This window comes from Alligator sinensis, unplaced genomic scaffold, assembly GCF_000455745.1.
Source record: "Alligator sinensis unplaced genomic scaffold, ASM45574v1 scaffold157_1, whole genome shotgun sequence".
Classification (NCBI taxonomy): domain Eukaryota; kingdom Metazoa; phylum Chordata; order Crocodylia; family Alligatoridae; genus Alligator; species Alligator sinensis.
In genome coordinates, this window is record NW_005842316.1 from 496,637 (window position 1) to 510,021 (window position 13,385).

Genomic DNA, 13,385 nt, shown 5'->3' on the forward strand with positions numbered 1-13,385 from the left:
TGTGAAGACTGCGCTGCGTCGCCACGTCCCTGAGCTCGGCGGGTCTCAACCTTTTTGGGCACCGGGACCCATTGGCCAACATGAACGGGCAGTCCCGACTCCGCGCCCCTCGCTCCTGGCCCGCTGCCCTCCAGTGTGTGGGGCGGGGGGGTCCAGCGGCCCCTTGTAGGCTGGGGCTCTGTGAGCCTGCAAGGCAAAAGACACGGTTTCCCCCACTCTTTTGAAGGAGAATCTGTTTTTAAATCGTTCCGGCCCTTTCGTATATTCTTGCGACCCACTTTTGGGTCGCGACCCACAGGTTGAGAAACGCCGCCTCACTGATGCTGGCGTGCTCTGGACCGGTGCCTGGAGCTAACTGGGCTGCCTCGAGATCCTTTGAAGGGTCCTGCAGGAGGTACAAGGAGATAAGCAGATAAGGGCAGGCTGGGCTCTCCCCGGCCTCCCGCTGCCCGGCCTCTCTGCAAAGAGATCGGCACTCTCGTAAATAGATTCGTTTTGAAATGGGGTGCAGCTGAATTCACAGAGCTTGTGAAGGGGTGCTCCGAGTCTAATCAGGTGTGCAGTCAGTCTGAAACGGTTGAGAACCGCTCCTGTAGATTGTAGGGTGGCTATAGTATAAACGCAGCATTCAGTCCATGTAAGGCTCTTCATGTAACGGCATACCCCGGTACTGGAAAAAGGATGTGTACTTACTTACTGGAAGTATGGGCTTTAATGAACTCAGTGTCAACATACTCATTGGCTATTAGAGTAGCCTGTGCCAAATTTTTTGCAGCTAATTAAGACTGCTTACCTTGTTTTGCAGGGTGCTTTAGGCCTCAATAGCTGTTTTGAGACTGGAAGGCCTTAGTTTAGAGCTGCTTTGGGAAGCCTGGAGGTCTAGTCAGCTTCGCTTATGATATAGCTAATTGTACGATGATGTTACAGAATAGATGGCAGGACTGAATGATGCACTAGCAGCTATGTGGAGAATGGGTATTTATCATAATTTAACAAGTTGGGACTGGTATTATGTTAAGCGGTTAAGCAAATCACCGATAGAGATTTTGGGGGCCGATACTGAGCCTATTTTTAAGGAGGTGTATCGGCCAATACTGATCTGATTTCTGATACAGCTGAGTCCGGCAGGTAAGTCTGTTATGATGGAAAGGGGGTGGGGGGCAGATCAGTGCCCCCCATGGTGAGTGGGGCAGGGGAAGATGCTGCCCAGCTGTGTGGGGTGTGGGACGGAGCTGCGGCTTGTGCTGGGGGCGGGGGCGGTTCCTGCCACTGCGTGCACCCTGGGAGGGCACAGGGAGGGGGGTGACATGCCCCTGGGTGTGTGTGGGATGGGGTGGGTGGGCTAAAGCCAAGGCTGCGCCAGGCTCTTCTTGGTGGGGATTGGGCTTGGGGTGGGTGGTGGTGGCGCTGGGAAGGGGTGGGGTGTTGCATCCACCCCAAATTTCGCCATAGCTCCCCCCGCTCCCAGCGGCACCGCCTGCCTGGTGCAGCCCCGGCTTTTGCCAGTGCATGGGTGGAGGCAGGGTTTGAGCTGGGGATGCGCCAGGCAGGCGACAGCAGTGCTGGGAGGAGGGGTTGGGGGTTATGGTGAAATTTGGGGTGGCTGCAGCACCTAGCCCCCCCACCCAGTGCTGCTGCTGCCTGCCCTGAGCCCAGTCCCCACCAAGAGGAGCCCTGCGCAGCCCAGGCTTCAGCCTGCAGCTGCAGCCCCACTGTCCTGCCTCGCGCAGACTCAGGGGGCACATACCCCCTTCCCTATGCCTCCCTGGATGTGCCACAGCTCTGTCCTATGTCTCGTCCCTCCCTGGCTGGGCAGCGCCTGCCCCAGCCCCTGCCTCGCTGTGGGGGACGTTGAACTGCGGCCCCCGCAACGCCCCTTCCCTCTTCCCCTCCCCTTCTACCACAACAGACTGACCAGCTGCACGTAGCTCTCCAAGCTATCGGCCTGTGCTCCTCGCTGCCTGTGGCTGCGCGCGCCCATGGGTGTTTATCCGGCCGATTTCCAATTTCCTTCATATTGGTGCAGATCTGATATCAGACCAATGTATCAGTGCACCTCTACAAATTGGGTACCTATCTGATATGCATGTAAGTGAAGTACACAATACAAATAAAAGCATATTAGGCACTGAATTATAACAGTTTGTTGAAATGGGGTAACTACAGTGCTGCTAAAGGTTTTGAGAGAGATTTTGCATGTGCTTTTTAAACTTAAAATAGTGACCAGGTATGGCATATCGCACACTCGAAAGTCTGTTTTCTGAAATTCTATCGTTAACTTGGCAGATTTGATGAAAAGGAGAATGTGTCCAACTGCATCCAGTTGAAAACATCAGTCATTAAAGGCATTAAGAGCCAATTGATAGATCAGTTTCCTGTTATTGAACCATGGCTAAACCAAATTATGCCAAAGAAAGACCCTGTCAAAATAGTAAGATGGTAAGTTTCTCTTATAATCTAAGTTTCCAAACTGCCGTGATATTTATTTACTTTGTTTTTTACTATGCTTCACTGAAACACAATCTGTTTTGAGAAGCACTTTTCTCTTGGGCATTCTAGATATGAGTGCATGTAAGGTCTTTAATTTAACATATGGTATCTTTTGGATACTGGACATCACAACAATTTGGGAAGGTTAATTTATCAAGTGATCTGTAGAACCAAAATACCATTTGGTGGGAGATTTGCTCTTAAGGAATACTGGATATAATTATTCTAGAGAATCTCTTAGCCATGTACAAAAAAAAATCTTCACATCTTATTTGCTCTTATGTGGATAACTAGATATGGGAAGAGTGCATTAGGGGGAAGTGGAAAGCTGGAGAATCTCCAGGACCAGCATTTTGCTTAAACAGTACCCATACATACGAATTGTTTTAATTTGTAGATGTGGAAGGTTTAATATTTAGATGGAGGTTCCAGGAGCACTTCTTCCCCCTCTCCCTCCCCTCCACTTTTGGACTTCTGTGTATGATTCAGTTGGTTCTATTTTTATACAATGTCTAGTATATTTGTGCTTGCTTTTCACTATAAAATGTTAAATTTTTATAAACAGAGAAACTAAACTAAGTGACTGAAGGGATGTAGGGGGTGTATATCATTGCTGAGGAGAGAGTATATTGAAGGACACAATATACAAAGTTAACAAGAAAATTTGTGTCTTGCTGTGCATCCATGAGATGCAGGAAGGATTGATTTCTATGAAATATTCTGTCAATAAACATTACCCTAAAGGATTAATAGACTATTAGAATAACTCTTTTATCTTGCAGCCATGAACATATAGAAATCCTCACAGTAAATGGAGAATTGCTGTTCTTCAGGCAAAGAGAAGGGACTTTTTACCCGACGCTAAGGTTACTTCACAAATGTAAGTCTACTGGGCATTGCCAGAGGGAACATAGTGTCTGTGAGGTACTTGGGTAGCTGCTGTAATGACCATAGGTCACAAAACTTTCAGTTACATCTCGTACTTAAAACAATAAAAAACAAATACAGGAATGGCTCACTTCAGTAACATAAAGGTGAAAAAAGACCCACCACATCACTTAGGTCTTTCTGGTCAATGCAGGTTTGTCCCCTTTAGAATTTTTGTACAGTTTTGGGCAGTTAAATTCTTAAATATCCAAGTTTCCAAAATTTCGTTGGATTGAAAATAGTGATATTTAAGAACTATATTGGGCAGAGCATTACAGAAATTCTTGAGAGAGATTTTTCCTGCAATTTGGTCTAAACGTCCTATAATTTCATCTCCTTCTTGGATGTGTCCTCTTTTATTCTGTCCAGTGTTTTGTTAGAACCTTTTTTGTTTCTTTTAAATACTTGTAAGCGGCTACCACAAAACATGCCCTTAAGCGCATTTTCCATGGAGAAGGGATGATCATGTTCTTTCTCTTCTTGCCCCTTGTTCTGAAACATCTGAATCCATGCCTTGGATACTTTGGCTGCTCTTCGCTATATTTCTTGTTTATATTATCCTGGTAGCAAAGGATAACCTTGCCAAGAGAACCTAAATTCAATGGGATTTCAGCTTGTAAGTTAGGCTCTTCTGGACAATTCTGGTAAAGTTTTCATAACTCTTTGCAATATTCTAAGCATGGCTTGGCAAGAGTTAGCTACTTCTATGGCACTTGTCTTTCCTTTCCACTTCTCTCTCCTTCTGAATCTTTGCAAGCTTCACAGTTTGGATCCTGACAAATTTAGGCTTTAGCTTTTGTTCAGAAGAGGACTTGTTTTTGTGAGGTGACTGTAGCAGTGTTAAGCACTTACGTAGCAGTGCTGTCAGGAAACCTTACCAAAATTGTTGCCTTTTGTGTTGATCTATGTGGGAGACTTGTGTTTGGCTGCTTTCCTGGTCTCCTCCAACAATATGGAGTGATAAATCTCAAATTTCTACTGCTCTAATACCTTTGATTGCATGTAGACCGTGGAGGTGTTTTGCACACCCATTCAGAGACGTGAATAATTGATGTTGTGGTGATATTTAATACTTGATTTCCTTCCTCCCCTATCCTTTCTAGATCCTTTTATTTTACCACATCAACAAGTAGATAAAGGAGCCATTAAATTTGTACTCAGTGGAGCTAATATAATGTGTCCTGGCTTAACGTCTCCTGGAGCAAAACTTTATCCTGCTGCTGCTGATACGGTTGTTGTATCCTTTTTTGGTCGGGTATACTTTGTTTGCCATGATACAAGAGAATTTTCTACTTGTGTATTCAATATTTTAATATGAATTGCAATTACTTTTGTTTTTTGCTAACTTGAGTGTCTAGTAATTTGTTAAGGGGTAGAGGCATTGCACCATTGTTGCTACAGAGTGAATGAGTTGTTTGGGTTTGGGGACACAGGAAAAACTGTAATAATGAGGTAACTTTTATCTAAATGCTCACAAACAGCCAGGGTCCTGTTTCACTAATCTAAAACAAATATCTTGATGGACAAATTGGCCCCAACATCAAATCAGTCAAAGCAGCATAAAAGCAAGAAAGGAGAGATTGAATTTACTGTGTAAAAGCCAGTGAGAAGATACTGGTCATAAGCCTTGCTCAGCCATATAATGAAGAGATCCTGATGCCACTGAAGTTGACATTGTTTGTAATTAATCTCATTGGCGCTGGGAATTTGCTCCATGCTGCCTGCTGGACTCCAGCATATATGAAGGGGAAAGGTGATAGCTAGCCTTGATGATCTCAAATGCCTCTAATGTTCTGTAGCTTTTAGTAAGTCTTTTTTTAAAGCAGGGTTAGTTAGCATCTCACAGTGTTGGCCCTGATGAAAATGAAGATTTATCTGACTTATTTATGGGTAATGTTTCATTTCTGTTCTCCTGACAAGGAAATCTAAAATGATGTCCCAGGTATAGGTACGTTATTTTTCTAGGAGGGGAAAGGAACATTGTTTTTTCTCTGTTGGGCAGAGGAAGCAAGGATGACTGTGTTACGTTTTATATAATTCTTTGATTTGTCATTTGAAGATGATAACAGCTGCAGGTATCTTGTGCATGATGATTTGGCAGTCTGATATACTTAAGCATTCATATTCTCAAATATTTTATGTTAAAGGGGCAAGAGTTCAATTGCACTCCTCGGCAAGGTATTTCTTCTTTTGTTGCTTTTACTTTGCAGCAAGATACTGTTCTTTAAAATCCGTTTTCCTTAGCTATAGCATGTAGGCAATAATGGCAGAAGGAAAACAGCATGCACTGTGTGTTGGAGTCATGAAGATGTCAGCTGAGGACATGTAAGTCTTACAACCTGCTGTTTGTCATAATCCTCTGTTCTTTGTGGAATGGAGAGATTGTAGTAAGGGTTTCTAAGTTGTTTCTGCACCACCATCTTTTCAAATACAAAACTCATTGAGGCCTCTCATGGGAGTCATTTTAAGTATGGGGAATAAAAAAAAAATATTTTCCCTCTATCTGCAGGATAAAATCTCAGACTGTGTCTGTGTATGCCTTTTGTTTGAGAAAAGTGGAGAATAAAGCTTTTTCTGTCACTTGACTGGTATTGGCTTGGTAATTTCCATTGCTTGACTTTTTTTGTCAAGAACATGGAGCATCTCTGCATAGAATGCTTGTTAGTTACCTGATGGGATATTGCGTGCTGAGTAAGAGCTGTAATTTAGGATCTAGGAGAGTGATTCCTCAACCAGGGTGCCATGGCAGACTGGGTATCATTGACAGCATTTGAAGGGTGCTGCTGGGAAAGAGGAGATAAGGAAGATAAGCACAGACTCTGGTGAGGAGATAAGTATAGACTCTTTCCTTCCAGCTACTCCTTTCCCCTGCCCCCTCCACTGTAGCACAGGCTTTTCCATGCTACCTGCTTCTCTTTCTTCCCAGCCCCTCTTCAACCAAGTAAGTGCTATAATAAATATAGTTTTTGAAATTGGGGAACTGCTCAATTTATAAGTTATGGAGGGGTGCCTTGAGTCAAAAAAAAAAAAAAAAAAGAGGACCACTGATTTAGGAGGCTGGAATCCATCATGCTGATGTTATTGTGCATGCAAAGATTAGGAGTCCCACTGGCCCTTCTCTGCTACTTGTCCTTATTCTCTGTTCTGTACCTTGTTCATCTCCTTTGCATGGCATTCATCCTTGTGCTGATTAGGTAGTTTGGCTAAGCTCTCCTGAAACTTAGAGGCCCATTCAAGGGAGAAAATGAAGGGGAAAAACCTACCAGAGGAAGCATGAAAGAGAATGTGAAAAGAAAGGGGACATTTCTTCTAGTTGTCAAGGCAGGCTGAGGAAGGTATCTCTTATTTCTGAAGTACAATTATTGTTAAATTTCCAAAAGTGCATAAGTGACTTGGGACTTTCTCCCTATTTGCTTATTTAATACTTCATATGTTTATACTGTCCTATAAACAGGGACTCCCCCAATGCCTGCTGGCCCCCCCGACCAGTTTGTGAACGGCCACTGGATCCCTCATCCTTCTCTTGTGGCGACTGAACAGGTTCAGGTCCCTTAGCCTCTCCTTGTAGGGCCTGCCCTGCTGACCCCTGATCATGCGGGTGGCCCTCCTCTGGACCCTCTCTATGTTGTCCACATCCCTCCTGAAGTGCGGCGCCCAGAACTGCATGCAGTACTCCAACTGCGGCCTGACCAGTGTTGCATAGAGGGGGAGGATCACCTCCTTGGACCTGCTTGAGATGCATCTGTGGATGCATGACAAAGTACGGTTGGCCTTCCTGACCGCTTCCCCACACTGTCGGCCCATGTTCATTTTGGCATCAATAATGACTCCAAGATCCTTTTCTGCCTCTGCACTGACGAGAAGGGAGTTCCCCAGCCTGTAGGTATGCTTTGTAGGTATGCTGCTGGAGTGACGAGAAATGACGGTCACAAGCTGGCAGAGGGTAGATTTAGACTAGATATCAGGAGGCGCTACTTCACTGTCAGGGTGGCTAGGATCTGGAACCGGCTTCCAAGAGAAGTAGTGCTGGCTCCTATGCTGGAGGTCTTCAAGAGGAGGTTGGATGAACATCTGGCAGGGGTCGTTTGACCCCAGAACTCTTTCCTGCCATGGCAGGGGGTCGGACTTGATGATCTGCTCAGGTCCCTTCCAACTATGAAACAGCCCTGAGACATGGGTAGATACTGCAACTTAGGGGAAGTTGCGTTCCGGTCCCTGGTCTGCAGTGACTTTGGCAAGTCATTGAACATCTTTGGAGCTAGAGCACAGATTGCCTACTTGCTAGCTCAGCGCTTTTAACAGCTGACACTTCCCTGACCCCAAGAGATAAGTAGAATAGAAAGGAGAAACGAAAATAAAGAAAAGGAGACTGGACATAACCCAGACACTGTGCAGGGTTACGGCTGTGCTTTGTTTCATCATCTGCTGTTGACTTTTACTGTATTGATGTCCCACCATTTTGGTGGTTGTGCACTAGAAAGCAATGCTGGAAGGTTGTTAATTGCTTACGGTTGGGCAGGTTAGTAGATTAATGGGGCAGTTGCCCTCAAAGTGAAAGTCTCCAGAGGTCCCCATTCTAATTCTGAAACCTGGAATAATTGTGTGTGCTGACCTGTTTCTGATTAGCGGTAAAATCCTATGCATCACCTATTTTAAACTAATGGAGAGGAAATTAATGCAAAAGGCATGATTTTTGTTACTCCGTTTTGATTTCATGTAATACTTTAAGCAACAATAATATCACATCTCTAGCACTGGGCAGATTTCAGGTGCTTTTGTTAGTGCTTGTAATTGACTTTCAGGGGGTAGTTACCTTCATTTTACAAATAGGAAGCTGTTGTGAAGTAGTTTGTTTGTAACCATGGTTTTGGTAGCTCAGCTGAAATTAGAACTTGCAAATGCAGGATTCCAGTGATGTGTTCAGTTTGAGACCATGCCACCGAGTGTTCTATCAGTTGATTTTAATTTAGTAGAAAATAAGCAAGTATTAGAGTTGAATGAGTAACAAGATGCCCTCGAAGGTGCAGTTACAAATGGCTATGGTGACAAACAAACCAAATATGGCCTGATGGTGACTTAGATTGCAATAGATAAATATCACAGGCTGTTTCATACAAAGGAATTATTAACTGCAGACCTTTTTAAATGTTATAAGAAAGCAACAAAGTTGTGATATTGGAAGAAAAGTTCAAAGGTAGTTTGAGGTAGAGGTATGTATTAAATCTAGTGTACAACCACACTGAAGAGCTCAACCTTGGACCCTGTGTTGGCCTTGGCTGTCTGAGCTGTTGGGGTCCTTAATTATAAGTGAAAGATTTAATTCTATACAAGTCAGAAGCCCAGATTTAGGTCACTAGGTAGAGGGATGATCATAGGTCACTGCTGCTGCTTGATGCTTCATTAAGGAGACTAAAAACATGGGCTTTGGAGGACACTGCACATTTCCCCCTTTTCAGCAAGAAAGGATGATGATGCCGTAGAAATTTAGTATGGGAAGGGGCATATAGATCCACAGGCATATAGAGCTATGCACTTTATGGACTGAATGGAAGTCCATTTGGTGACACAAATAACCTGATTGGTAAAACTGTTCACCTGAAGTGAAACCTAAAGTTGTTCATTGTTAAGGATGCAGTCTTTGCTCTCCTTTCCTGCAACACTCCACTGCTAAAAAAAATAATTGGGAACTTAAGCTTATCACCAAACTTTTTCTGTCTCTGGTGTATCATCCATTTGATTCCTACCTCGAGGTTTATTTTTCCATTGAGTACTTTTAAGGTACTTAAAGGCAAGTTCAGGATATGTTGAAAAGGTGGTATACTGTTTTTAACAGAATTGCAAACTAATAAACCTGCCTCTACACTTTTCCCTTCCTTTCACAGTGAGAAAGTCAACAAAGGGATTGGCATTGAAAATATTCATTATTTAAATGATGGCCTTTGGCATATGAAGACGTACAAGTGAAACAAAAGAAACTGTGCAACTCCAAAGGAATGCACTTAGATTAAATGTGGACTGCTTCGTAACTCCTTCTGTTTTTAATGTGACTGAATGTACAAATTATTTTGTTCTGTGGCTATGCTAAATAAATCAAGTGAATGCTAACGTATTGCTAGCTGCAATAGTTTTCTAGCATTTATTACAATCCTTGAGCTTTTATGCTAAACCTATCTTCTCAACATTTTTGAAGATTTAAAAAAAAAAAAGTGCATTCATGAACGTAAATAGAATATTTCCTGTGAAGAGGAGAAGTCAAGAGAGAGAATTCAATGCTCTTTCCTAGCCGAGTAATAAAAATTGGGTGTAGCCTATATCCTAACACTGTTCCACAACTCATTTGCCTCTGGTAACAGATGATTTAGATTTAGATTGTCTGTTATACAGTTCTTAAATTTTGAACATATAAAATAGACTTTAAAAAAAAGCCTTATACTTTGTTAAATATGATTTAATTTATTGTTAAACATTTATCAGCTTGAGTAGATTTATGTTAATAGTTTTGTTTTCATTTCAAGATGCAGGCAGTCTATAGGATTTAAAGCAAATGCACTGTTTATAGATGTGACTTTCCTCTGGGGGTTCATATTTGGGAGATACAGGGTGTCATTTACAAATCCTCACTTATTACACAATGTTTGAGACTGACCAATTTTCAGAGATAACAGATTTGTGGTGGCAGTGGGCAACTTTTTAATGGCTTCTGTTTTTTTAAGTACTAGCTAGTTGCCTAATAGACTGTAGGATCTTTACATGTTTTGTGTTGCTGTCCAGCAGATATGATATCAAACCATAATGATAATTGTTTTACAGAAATTATTAGTATTTCTGGGTCAGGTTTTGAAATGGATCTCAATTAGACTCCAACTTAACCCAACTCATGAATGGTCAATGATTAATTTACTTCTGTATACATACAGAAAGAGGCTGCATCCTGGATCCATTTCAGAAGGTAACTTTGTAACCACTCACGTAATAACTACATGGCTTTGGAAGGATTTATAATTACAAATCTGTAACTAATAATATTAGAGATGCAGGTTTTAATGTTTATGAAGGAGCTTTTATGTTGTCTGCATGGCTATCACAGTATACTGAGATCCTTTCCCAAGAACTAGTGACAGAATTACCCTTCACTTATTCTAAAGTTTCCTTAAATATATTACCTAACATGCTACTTAGAATCTTCAAATCACTTTAAAGAATTTACTTCCAAAAAGAAAAGTTTAAGTGCTCTAGCTATCCATTAGCAAAGGAAAAGGAATGAAAGCTAGAAAACTATGGTGGTTACCACAGCAGCACTGGTGAAAAAGAAAAGTTCTTTTTCATACTAACTTCTTATTTTAAAAGAGAGGTACATTTGGTCTTCAAGTTGCATAATAAATCTTCACTGACCCTTATGAGTATGTGGGATTATATTATGTGCCTCTGTGAATTCATTTCCGTCTGCACTAGTGAATTTATGAAGCCAGATTTTTTTTTTTTTTCCCCCTTCCTAATATGAAAACCTCTTAAACATGGCAGTGGGGTAGACTGTTCTCTTCTAGGGGAGAGTAGAGTTAACTTTTCCCCTTTTGACTCCTGTTGCTGTAGTGGGACTATTTCTTTCTTATTAATGTTAAAACTAAATCTTCACTTAAGGCCGGGTAAAGGAAGCAGGGGTTAGAGGAACGGACTATAAGGTGGATAGAAAACTGGCTGGATCATTGGGCTCGGAGGGTATTAATGGCTCGACATCTAGTTGGCAGTTTGTATCAAGTGAAGTGCCCCAGGGGTTGATTCTGGGGCTGGTTTCATTCGCTATCTTCATCGGTGACTTGGAAGATGGGAAGGAGGGGTTGCACCCTCAGCAGCTTTGAAGATGACACCAAGCTGGCGGGAATAGTAGATATGCTGGAAGGTAGGGCTAGGATTCAGAGAGACCTCAACAAACTGGAAGACTGGACCAAAACAAATCTTGTGAGGTTCAATTAGAAGTGCAAAGTCCTGTGCTTTAGGGTGGAACAATCCCATGCACCATCGGTACAGGCTGGGGACTGTTTGGCTAAGCAGCAGCTCTGTAGAAAAGGATCTGGGGGGTTACATTGGACAGTAACTGAATGAGCCAACAGTGTTCTCTTGTGAAGAAGGGTAACAGAACACTGGGCTGCATTAGTAGAAGTGTTGCCAGCAGATTGAGGTAAGTGATTCTTCCCCTCTATTCTGCATTGGTGAGGCCACATCTAGAGTACGGCATTCAGCTTTGGGCCTCCTGCTATAGAAAGGCCGTGGACAATTTGGAGAGAGTCCAGTGGAGGACACCAAAAATGGTGAGGGGGTTGGGGGATGCGATTTATGAGGTGAAGCTGAGGGAACTGAGTTTATTTAGTCTGGAGATGAGAAGACTGGGCGCAGATTTAATAGCAGCCTTCAAGTGCCTGAAGAGGTTCAAAAGAGGATGGAGCTGGACTGTTCTCAGTGGTGGCAGACAACGGAACAAGGAGCAATGGGCTCAAATTGCAGCAGGAGAAGTTTAAGTTAGATATTAAGAAGAACTTTCTCACCAGGAGGGTAGTAAAGCATGAGAACAGGCTACCCAGAGGTGGTGGTATCTCCATCCTCAGAGGTTTTTAAGACATGGGTAGAAAAAGCCTTTGTTGGGATGATCTAGTTGGGGGATGGTCCTGCTTTCAGCAGGGGGCTGGACTAGATGTGACCTCCTGAGGTCCCTTCCAACTCTAATTTTCTATGATTCTATGAAAGGGAGAGTTAACTAGGCGTGTCCCTACCCAAGAGATTCTTTTATCAGTAACTCAGTTGAATTTGTTCCAAAGTGTCTGCAAGCAAATAATTTAAAGATATCAATTTGAAAGTACAGCCCTCATTATGCTGCTTGAAACTAGGTGCAAGCTAGGCCTTGGATTATAATGTGGCTTTACCCATTAACATTAAAAACCTGAGTGAAGAAAACAGCTACTCAACCAATCCCTGGTAAAGATGCCAGCTCTAAAAGGGCTGCCTTTGACAGTTGCATATTCTGTGTCGCTGGGGTAAGAGGGGTAAAATATGGCAGCTACTCATAATGATGTTGGACACTTACAGAAGAGGTTCACATGGCTGAGGCGATTCTACAACCAACAACCACTACCTACGGTAGTGTCTTCGTATTCCAAAGCAGTGACAGAATCTTCATCTTGTGGAACTGCTGTGGGATGGGTAAGTGACTTTTAAATGGAAGAAATTTCTATTTGGTGCAACTTACAATTATTACAGGGGACTGTAGTGTTTGAACCTGCTCAAATATTAAGTTAATGTGCAACTGAACTAAAAGCAACAGCAGTGAGTTCCACACATGAGCATGTCTGTTAGACTACACACCTTCTTTTAAATGGATCTAACAGTCAGGCTGCAACTGGAAGCTGTGCTTTTTTCTAATTCTTGCATAAGCCATAACTTTTAATGCATTTCAGTAGACTCTAGCTCCTCTTTCCATAATACCATCGATATCATATTCTTAAAAGGAGTGAGAACTTTTTTGCTATTATGTAAACCAAAGTCACACAAAGCTACCCAGTAACATGGTGTTAGTCTCACCATAGTTGCAATTCAAAGGAATCCTGAAGATTTAATTAATGAACATGTATAAACACTATATGGCAAACTGCAGGGGTTTGGGTTTGTACATGAATGGGTTATTAAAATGGTTTTTACTGTTTTGTAATTGAATCACTCTTTGAATCTAGATGCATCATCATTACATTAAGAATCTCTCAAAGTCAGAGGTATGAGCCAACCAATTAGTAATTTATAAGATCTATAGATAAAATGGACTATGAAAATGTAGCTACAAAAACTGTCACATGAGAGAAGTGACAGGAAACAACAGCTGCATTATTTCCTCTCTTATAAAATGTATATGTTTCCATTAACTTTCACAGATTTGAGTGTTATGAGAAACCAGCTTTGATCACCGGCTGAAGCTGGCTTTGTCT

General features: G+C 42.4%; 1 protein-coding gene across 1 annotated transcript; it reads left to right on the plus strand.

The window, feature by feature from the left end:
- Positions 1 to 2,151: 2,151 nt before the first annotated feature.
- On the plus strand, positions 2,152 to 9,623 carry MCTS1 (MCTS1, re-initiation and release factor). The gene is made up of 6 exons (XM_025209925.1): positions 2,152 to 2,156; positions 2,287 to 2,439; positions 3,273 to 3,370; positions 4,521 to 4,654; positions 5,675 to 5,742; positions 9,300 to 9,623. Exons 1-6 carry the CDS (start codon positions 2,152 to 2,154, stop codon positions 9,379 to 9,381), a joined length of 540 nt encoding a protein of 179 aa, XP_025065710.1. The 3' UTR covers positions 9,382 to 9,623.
- Positions 9,624 to 13,385: the final 3,762 nt, after the last annotated feature.

Excerpts from the sequence above, each read along its gene's own strand:
- MCTS1 (XM_025209925.1), top strand. Across the intron at positions 2,440-3,272 it reads CCTGTCAAAATAGTAAGATG|CCATGAACATATAGAAATCC; the intron begins GTAAGTTTCTCT and ends TTTATCTTGCAG. Across the intron at positions 3,371-4,520 it reads GCTAAGGTTACTTCACAAAT|ATCCTTTTATTTTACCACAT; the intron begins GTAAGTCTACTG and ends TATCCTTTCTAG.